The 10174-nt window shown below is 41.2% G+C and overlaps 1 protein-coding gene across 4 annotated transcripts in view; it reads left to right on the top strand.

Moving 5' to 3' along the window:
- The first annotated feature begins 2523 nt into the window (after positions 1 to 2523).
- The window catches only part of phf14 (PHD finger protein 14), an 83442-nt gene continuing 75791 nt past the window's right edge, over positions 2524 to 10174 (top strand). For all 4 annotated transcript variants that reach the window (XM_085792248.1, XM_085792247.1, XM_085792250.1 and 1 more), the window contains exons 1-4: positions 2524 to 2594; positions 4786 to 4896; positions 6446 to 7176; positions 9002 to 9134. In XM_085792248.1, the coding sequence (XP_085648374.1) occupies position 2594; positions 4786 to 4896; positions 6446 to 7176; positions 9002 to 9134 (976 nt within the window). In that variant the 5' untranslated portion in view covers positions 2524 to 2593. The remainder of the gene's footprint in view (positions 2595 to 4785; positions 4897 to 6445; positions 7177 to 9001; positions 9135 to 10174) is intronic.

Below are 10174 nucleotides of genomic sequence, written 5' to 3'. Positions count from 1 at the left end.
GGCAACCAGTGTGTGAGAGCTGATTGAAATGTATTGTGACGGTGGTGTGGAGTTCATTTACTGACCCACTGTTCAACAGCAGCCAGTTGAGGAGATTCAGATGAGTTCCCCTTTGTTGCAAATAGCGCTTCACATTGTACTGTGATTGCGGTCCTATGAAATTGAAGAACACTTTTCATATTTGTCAGTCATTCACTCCTCAAATAGCATCTTCCCACCAAGCACAAACAGCAGAGACCGCATGTCTTCCTGCTGCCAGGCACAACACATTTTCATCACACACCTTCAGACCACTCCAACATCCAGCACACAGCACTAAGTGTCAGAGTGCGCTTCGGCTATGTTCATATACATTTGCTCCTGATTATGTCTTTCTCGTGTCTATGATTACTCCCAGACATCGCACAGGGCCTGTTCATTTCGGAATGCATCATAAACAATTTACACGTCATTAGTTTTGTTTTGATCATATTTGTTTGACGAAATGTCTCTCTGCATGGTGAGTGCTGGGGTTATTTACCCCATTTAGAGGCCCAACAATGCCATGCAGTGTGTGTTATGTTGCATTGTGTGATTAATTGTCCTGGCTCTGCACAAAACTTTGGAAGAACTGTATGTGTGTGTGTGTGTGTGTGTGTGTGTGTGTGTGTGTGTGTGTGTGTGTGTGTGTGTGTGTGTGTGTGTGTGTGTGTGTGTGTGTGTGTGCGTGTGTGTGCGTGTGTGCGTGTGTGCGTGTGTGCATGAAGGTTTTGTGTGAAGATTTGGTTCTTATCCAGACCAGTAAATCAATTGTCAGGATGACATTTACAGTTGTTTTTTTTTACGATCGCTATGATCCGTTTTTCAATACTATTAACACCTTTTCAAAACTCTTAACACAGTAAGCAAAACATCAGCCTATGTGGGTTAACACATTTCTTGTTCTTTTGACACAATATACATTTCCTTTGAAATTTGTTTTAACTTCTTTTACACACAAGTTCAACTAAGACCAAAACAGTAAATGTTAACTGCTAAATTTTCAATTGTTTTCACACTGAACCTAAAGGCTGAAGTGAACAGCAGTTCACATTGTAGATCTGTGAATGACCAACAGCTATGATGCAGATTTTTCTTTTTCTGCAGTAATTTTCAGTTGCTTTACAGTGTAGATTTTGTCAATTATTCTCCTTTGTTTTTGTACAGTGTTCATTTTGCAAAGCTGTTCTGCTCTACATCCTTGAACACCATGTTTTGGTGTGACTGCTCAGCGGTGTTTCTATTTTGACCACTTAGAGCAAGATCTGACAACCTTGTTTGATTTTCAGGGCAGGCAAAACTATTTTGAGGTGATGGTTTGGTTTTGCAAAAAGAATCAGAGGTTTTGTGAATGTAGTGTGAGAAAAGAGTTTTGTGTTTATAATTCTGAGAAAAGGACAGGAGGATTCAAAAAATGTGTAATGTGTGTACTGTAATAGGTACTGTAAGAAAAAATCATTTCCATCATCCCGAAATTGATCAATACCGTAAGTCTACAGCCTATAATGCAATGTAAGGACAGAAAAATCAAAAGACTGTACACAACCAATCATGCAGTCATTGAGCTTCACCTGCTGGGTAAAATCACAGCTATTCATAAACATCACGTGCTACATATTTGTCCTATTTACACTTAACGTGTAGTGTAATTGCATTGTTTTGATGGACCATCTTAACCACAATGTTCTCCTGCTGGGGTGTGAACATGGATGTCCTCCCACCCCAGTATGGCAGTCTGGCAATTCTACAAAAAGTGAATGCACAAAAAATTTACTTTCAATTAAAACAGTACAGTAAAATAGACTGTATCTGTTGTCTCATAATCTCCAGATTGTGGACACTAGTGGACACTAGTGGAGAATCTACTGATGTTTGGTTGGACCCATTGGCCTGCCTTCCTCATTGTCATTCAGTGCACAAGGACATGGTCTATGACAGTAGTCTGAATATCATCAGAAATGTTGGTTTTCACATCATGAGAAACAAGTAAAGTGTGATCAATTTTCAGTAGTGTTTGATGGATGACGAATGTGTTTTATTTGTGTTTATGTTTTTCCCCTTTACGCATTACATTAAGCATCACAAGTGCATCACAGTGACAGCTGTGTTTTATTGCATGAGAATTGTATATAGTTTTGCAAAAGGAGATCTGCAAACTGTTTAACCAGGTGAAGATTTTTTATGGTTTTGTCAAAAACATGTTCGATTCAGGGAATCAGACAACTGAGCAACTGATTCACATAACAAGAATTAGTATTTTAGCAATTCAGAAAACTGTAATAGTGATGTGAGAAATGCACCAAAGCGAATGAGAAAAACTGTAAAAAAATAAAAATAAAAATAAAAACTGAGTATGAGGGTAGGAATTTAATGTTGTAGCCTACATACATGCCACATTTTTGGTGTGCACACACACACACACACACACGGATGTATGTACACTGTCGCTTTAACCTTAACTGTCCCCATAGCAACAACATCCTACTGTCGTCTGTACGTCACTGCTGTGTTTTCTATTGTCCACATAACATGCCGCTTGTAGACCTGCCTCGTACCTTGTAAAAGCGAACCACAAAGTGAGTGCAACTTTACACACTGCAGTGTTTCCCTAATATTCTGCTCCGTTTGTTACATTAGATTCACCGATGCGCCGATTGAAATGCATAAGCGATCTGCAAGTGCTGCTAATTAGCAGCTAGCCCCGGATAAGCTAGCCAAGCCATGAATGGTACCTGGTGTTACTAATAACGCCAATAAGTTACTTTTTGTCAAAGGTGCGGCTCTTGGTACACTCTGTTATTGCTAGTCTAACAGGAAACGTTCCCTTTAATGTTATTCGAAGACTTTATTCTTTCATCTGTGGACGCGAAGTAAGTGACCAGCGCTAATGCTAGCCACAATTAGCTAGCTTGTCTGGTAGACGAGCAACGCGACTAACAGCAAATGTGAGATTAGGTGACGGAATTAATGTGTACACAAGTCAGAACGAGCTTCTGTGTGCATTTATTTGTAATAAAGGGAATACTTTGTTAACAGCATCAGTGCGTTGTTAAGCGTTTTGATAGGCTGAGGTGCAGCACTTCTCTTTGTTTGCTAACAGTCTACAAATGCTAAACGCAGCGTGAGGGACACGATTCTTAAAATTATTCCAGTTTCTGCGTCGGAGTACGCTTGTATTCGGTCAGACATGCACAATTATATTTCTGATGCTGACGTTTGACTGAGCGGTAATGGCCAATTTAAAGGGTACACTAACGCTATATAAACATCGGTCGCGACTGTCAGAATGTCTTGTGGAGGGATAATAACCCTCTCAAACCTGGAGTAACTACCTAAGGGAAAACAGCCCCCCCCCTCCAAAAAAATAAGCACTATTTTCTGTGAGATAGTGGTTGGGTTTCTCTCTGTAGTAGTGTTCTGTCAGCTTTTTAAGATTCAGTCTGAGTTAAAAAGTTAATGTTAGTTTGACTCTTATTTTGTAATTTGATGCTTTTTTAATAGAGAAAACTAGAATATACTAGTTCATTAAAGAGAATAGCTGAAATCATAATAGTCTACTTAAAGGTCAATTCCAGGCAAATTCAACCTGGGGCTATAGTTTCCTAATATTTTAGGTCTAACAGAATGAGTCTGAAGATTTTCTTTTTAATTGCTCCTGAGGTAGTTCTGTCTGTCCCTGCATCGCCACGGCAACGTGTAATGGGAGCGGATGGATCTTGGACTGTTTAGACTATTTACATCCCACAAAACTGCAAGTTTTTTCACAGACAACGTCAGATGGCTTCAAACTAGTCTAAAACAAACAGTCTAAAAACAGTCTAAAAACTTAATCACAATATATTATTTTTCCATATTGATAGATTCTCGATATTTCAATTCGATATGTATTTTTTGCTGATGCTGCCAGTTCAAGGAGCATCCTGACTGAATCCTGAAGAAATCAGAGGATGACATGAGCTCACTTTCATGTTCGTTAAGGGTGGAACATTTCACTAATCCAGACTCCGCGTACGCGTGTCACACAATAGATTGCTCGGCAGGAAGTCTTCACATCGACCTGTTTTTAAATGTGACACCATGTACGCGGACGTTTGAGTGCAACCAGAGTCTGCGCCACTCGCAGTAGGCGCACAGTACGGCCGACTCCGTGGGAGCCTTTACTCTTACTGCTATGAAGACGTTGTGCTTCAGAGTTGATATTCCTTTATTGATAAAACATGCAAGAGCTTCAGACGACCTGTAAACATACTGAGCTGTCAACTTGACTCTTGTGTGAGACTTCGCAGGACTTTGTATTACAGCTCAGTTTTACAAACATGTTGGCTTTCTTGAAGTGAGCAAACCACTCAGTGTATATTTGAATATCCCCCTGACGAAGTCTGTGAAAAAAAAACTCAGTCTAAACAGCCTGACATCCATCCGTCCGCTCCCATTATACGCTGCTGTGGCGATGTGGGGACAGACAGAACTACTGCATAACAGGAGACATTGTAGCCCCAGGTTGAATTTGCCCGGAATTGTTCTTTAAGCAATGAAGTTAGATTCTAGCAATTTAATGGTTAGGAAGTAGCCTAAGTGATGGTTAACATGTGTTAACTGGCTTGTTTGATTCAGTCACTTTCATATTTGTTCTGTTGTCTGACAAAAGAAAAAACATACACAGTACAGCAATGTGAAAGGGACATTTTTGGTATATATTTTTATGATTTTATATTGCTTATCACTGCATTGGAATATTCACAACTTTGTTTTATGTGATTCTCGTAGTGGACCGCAGTTTGAAGCGCCGGCAGGTGAAGCCACTTGCTGCCTCTCTCTTAGACGCCTTGGATTATGACAGCTCAGATGATAGTGACTTTGAAGTGGGAGACGCTTCAGGTAAGCATGGTCTAACTGCCATATAATATGTCACATTTTACATCCAAATTAGGCACACTGGTGGCGATAGTGCTTGTTTGGTTTTGTTGAAGTGCAGAGCATTGCTGAATAACCCACTATATTAAAAAATGGACACAAAAATCAAAATCTGGTACATGAATGAATGAAGAGTAAGTCATAAAAATATAACTGACTTTTCATGATGAACGTTGTTACCTTTTTTACTTATTTATGTAACATAAATATCCTGACTCTCACCACCATAACACTCCCACACATGATAGTTTAGCATAACTAGTGTGAGGAAGACGGCGCCTGTGTGTGTGAGAGAGGAGCAGAGGTTAGTTAGAGCTGATCCCTTTGTTGTTGATGCTGTTGTTGTCATGGTTACGGCCGACAGTAACTACCATTCTAAATGAAGGTTTGTTGACCAAGTCCTCGTCATCCTTTTAACACGGTCAAGCAGTGTTGTCACAGACCCACGTCTTTGCTTTGCTTTAACAGTGAAACACAATAATCAGTAGTGTTATTTCAAAATACTTGGTACGAGTGTTTATTTTGCACAATTATCCTATGTTATAGGCATATTTAGTTTAATGCACTGCCACTTGAATGTTTAGTTTTGGCCCGCAACCCTCCACCACGATTCATTTTTGGCCCTTCTCTGAGAATAACTTGGGCAGCCCTGCACTAGAGCTCTGCACAGTAATGGACTGCAAAATTGCAGACCAAGAAAAACTCAATTTCTGAAGAAGAGACAACTTCAAGCCTGACTGAGGTATGCTAAGGACAACCTGGAGAAAGATAATCCATACTGGAAGGAAGCATGTCCTTTGGTCAGATGAGATTAAACTAGAACTCTTTGGCCATAGGCACATTGCTTATGTTTAGAGAAAGAAGGGAGAGGCATATGACCTAAAGAGCATCACCCCCACAGTGAAACACGGTGGTGGGAGTATTATGCTGTGGTGATCCTTTAGTGTGTCTGGAACTGGGAATCTTGTCAAGGTGGAAGAAATCATGAAGAAAGAAGAATATGTAATATGTAATGTAATTGAAAGAAAACCATAAGCAGTTAACACAGTACTGGGTCTGGGGTGGTTGCTACCTCTTCCAACATGACAATGAAGAAAAACATAGGTCGCTCCTAGTGAAGCGAACTACCTCCAGAGGACCAAAGTGAATGCTATTGACTGGCCTGGACAAAGCTCTGACTTGAATCCCATTGGAAATCAAATCTGTGTGGTGGACTGAAGACCAAGGTCCAGGCCAGAGGTCCATCAAATCTGGAGGAGCTGGAGAGATTTCCCAAAGACGAATGGGCTGAGATTCCTCAGGAGACGTGTCAGTGACTTGTTGAAAACTAAAACAGACAACTACATGCTGTTATCCAGCAAAAATTTTCATCGGGGGGGTAATAATTTCATCTTCAACTGTGTGTTTACTTTAGCTTGAGAAATGTATAATTCAAACACGCCCATCAGTATGACTATGCTAATCCTTTAGTATGAATATTGTCACTGATTGTCATTGTTTTGTGCTCTGACAGGCTCAGATGGCACCGGAAATGGCAGTGATGAAGAAGGGTCTAAAGCCAGTGCTGCAGGTTCAGAAAGTGAGTCAGAGAATGCCGGCTCAGCAGATGATGGTATCGACGAGGAGGAGGCCAAAGACCTGGCTGCTGAGGACATCTTGACAGAAGATGAAGACAAGAGCAAACAGCAGCCCTCCTCAGACAGCTCCACCAAAGATACCCCTGCTGCCACTCCACCTAAAGGCCGCCGCAAGAGCCGCAAAACATCCGAGCCCGAGCCCCCTCCAACCGCCGATCCTGCCTCAACTGCCATGTCTGGCAACGCAAACACTGAAGAGAGTCAGGCGGAGCCCAAGAAATGGAACTTCCGCAGGAACCGTCCCTTGCTCGACTTCACCACAATGGAGGAGCTGAACGAGATGGACGACTACGACAGTGAGGATGATAACGACTGGAGGCCCACGGCCGGGAAGAAGAAAAGCAAAGCAGCCGCCCAGAAAGGAGGCACCGAGGAGGAGGAAGGTGGTAGCGCTAGTGATGACGACGACGACGATGATAATGATGACGACGATGACGACGACGACGATGACGACGATGACGATGACGACAAGGAAGACGGCGATGACAACAACAGTAGCAGTGATAGTGAGAAAGAAGTAAAGAAGCCCATGAAGAAAGCTAAGAACAGCAGTACTTTTGATGAAGAGCTCACTAATGACAGCATGTCGCAGGGAAAAGGCAATGAGGTGAGTACAACTTCAGTCTCACAAGTCTAGACTGATGGCCTCACACTTTTAAAATATAAGATTATTGTTTAAAGGCAGGGATTGACTCACTGACTTGAACTGAAGGTAATGTGATTACAATAGATCTGGGTATTGTTAAGAACCTCACGATTCGATTCAATTTTGATTCTTTCGATCACAATTCAATTCAATATCGATTAGATTACAGTATTGATTTAAATGGTCCAATTCAGTATAGTGTTTCCCATTAATTAACGAGGCTATGGCAGCCCGCCCCAGTCTTGTTTGTGGCCGCCATGGTCTCTTACAGAAAAAAAATGTGTTTCACCATCTCTCATCAGTCAGCCCCTCCTCCCTCTTCCTGCTGGACTCACACGGGCGCACACGCACGAACGCTCGCACGCTCGCACGCACACAAACACGGATGGACAGGTCATGCCGGAAACGCTAATAAACGCTAAATGCACTGAATCGCTAATTGGGCAGTGTTCAAATTACCCCGCGATCACCCATCATCAGTTATAAATTAGTGCAACCATAGTAAAGCTGAGAAAGTGCCATTGTTTCTGAGACTGTATGTTCGTTTTTGTCCGACATAAACATAAACAACCACGAACCGCTAGATGTGAGGGGGTAAAACGGAGACATTGAATCCCCCCCTCTTGCAGGCGCACAGCACAATCAATCAATATTTTTACCCACCCCTTATTACAATCAGAGAAGTTTTTGTCTGCAGTAATTAATTCTGTTTTTGGCAAACATTCCAGTTTTGGTACATGCAGTTTAAATTTTCATGTTATATGTTCAAAATGTTTCACAAAAAGTGTCAGAATTCAAAGCACTTGATCCTAGAAATGTTTTGTTAAACTAAAGTAACTGCAAAACTGTGAGTATGTGTTTAGTTTTAATACCTGCAGATGCCTCATCTAAAGATCATGCAAATTTCCACATTTTATTTGCAGCACTAAAATCATATACATGTTTTGATTTTGTGTTTTGGCCTGTTGCGCCACCCACTGCTCTCTCCCAATCACACTGTCAGTAGCATTTCAGCATCCAGGTTGCCAGTTACCACTGAGCTGCAGCTACAAGTGTTGTGGATTATGTTTGACGTTACTAACATTAAAAGACCTCGTTTTGACTCTCAAAAACAAATTGACAAAAGCAGAAACAAAACCAGGAAAGATGGAGACGGCCGAAAGTGGAGAAGAAAGTGAGGACAGATGCCGAGTGGCTCATTTTCTCCTGGACACACACCTAGCTTTTTGCACAATGATCCATTTTCCCAGTGCATGTATAAAGCTTTATCCGCTTTATTTCCTTCTATTACTACATCGTTGTGGTTGAGGTGGCAAAGAGACAGCGTGAGTGGGTCTTGGGGTACCATAGCCACAAAGCTGGAGCAGGGCAGAGGTTAGCGTGTGACTATCTGGTAACCTCGAGTCTGCAGTATTTTGAATTTGACTGAAGCAACAGTTTTACCCATAGTCAGTATAGTTCCTTAAGTACTGAAGTCCTAAAAACAGTCTAATATCTTGTTCCAGATATGTAAGCTAGTAGGTATTTAGACTCCACATCGCCTATTTTGGTATCCCATAATACCAATCAACAATGAGTCACAACTATAACTCAACAAAATCCTATGAGAGGTTTACAAGATATATGTATGATTCCAACAAAATACTTATGCTTTGTTTTAAACCACTTAGCACTGTGGTTATAAGCTTTGTATGTGACATTTTCTGCCACTTACTAGATCTGTAAGAACAGAGAGATGAGGTTTAGATAAGTGGCTTTAATGTGTCTCTGTTTCCTGATTCCTCAGGACGCTTTGCTGGACAGATCCCAAACCTGGAGCACTCAGCACATCCTCATCTGCTGTGTCTGTCTGGGAGACAACAGCGAGGATGCAGATGAGATTATCCAGTGTGACAACTGTGGAGTGACCGTGCATGAAGGTAGGCTGCAAACTTCATCCATTATCAGTGCAGTGACAAAAGTAGACCTGGAATAGATTCATATCTAAACCAGTCAGACAGTGGTCTGGAGTATTTGTAGTAACTGCTTGGTCAGGGGCTGCTCCTCAGAAGAACTCAGAGGATCAAACAACCTACTTATGTGCAAGTTACACATTATGCCTCAAAGACGTGCTTTGATTTGAACCGTTAGCTGTTAGCACGTCGTCCCTGCAGCGTCAGAGCTGCTGAACACCGAACCAGAGGAGCAGCGCTACAAGGCTGGTTTAAGGTGCTTAACATGTATGTGAAAATGATCCATTGTTTCATTTTTCAACTCATATGGTTCGTCTTCACACAAATGTGTTTTCACTCTGGTCCAAACTGTAGATGAGTGTCACGTTTCCATGACGACTGACTGGAAAAAGACGAGTGATATGTCATGTTCACTGATGTATCATGAAAAAATTGCTAAACTTTCACAAGACACAGAGGCAGTTGTTTTTAGTTTTTAGTGCAAACACTTGATATTATTCATTTTAATAGTTTTTTTTTTTTGGGGGGGGGTTGGTTGAAACTGGACTGTAGCACCACACAGATGCCTGGGTCTAGTTATGACTGTGAGTTTACTACTATGAGAAGTTAAAAGGTGATTGCACAACTTTGATTTGTTTCAGTTTGACATTGTGGTAATGGTAAGATTGATTGATTGTTTTCTAGGCATCCATCTATCATGCTTGAACAGAGGCAAATGCACAAGCCAAATTTCCAAATCATTTTCATTTCACCCAGCAATTTCCTTTCTGTGTGAAAGTAGGTTTGAGCTGTTTATATTCTTAACACTTAGCTCTTCCGTCACTTTATATGTGTAGCTACCACCATCCATTATGATAAACCTGGCTTTTAATTGACTCCAGCTCTTTATTGGTTATACAGTAGTTTGTTTGGCTTTTCAGTGATGTTGATTGATTTTTTTTTCAAAACATTTAATTTATGTAGTTTTCTAGTTATACATAAAAGTCGCAAGTGAAGCTCTGCTTCCT

This window comes from Trachurus japonicus, chromosome 11, assembly GCF_045865225.1.
Source record: "Trachurus japonicus isolate A0001 chromosome 11, Traja_1.0".
Lineage (NCBI taxonomy): Eukaryota > Metazoa > Chordata > Actinopteri > Carangiformes > Carangidae > Trachurus > Trachurus japonicus.
The sequence above is the reverse complement of the archived record's forward strand: the minus strand, read 5'-3'. Positions and strand labels throughout refer to the sequence as shown.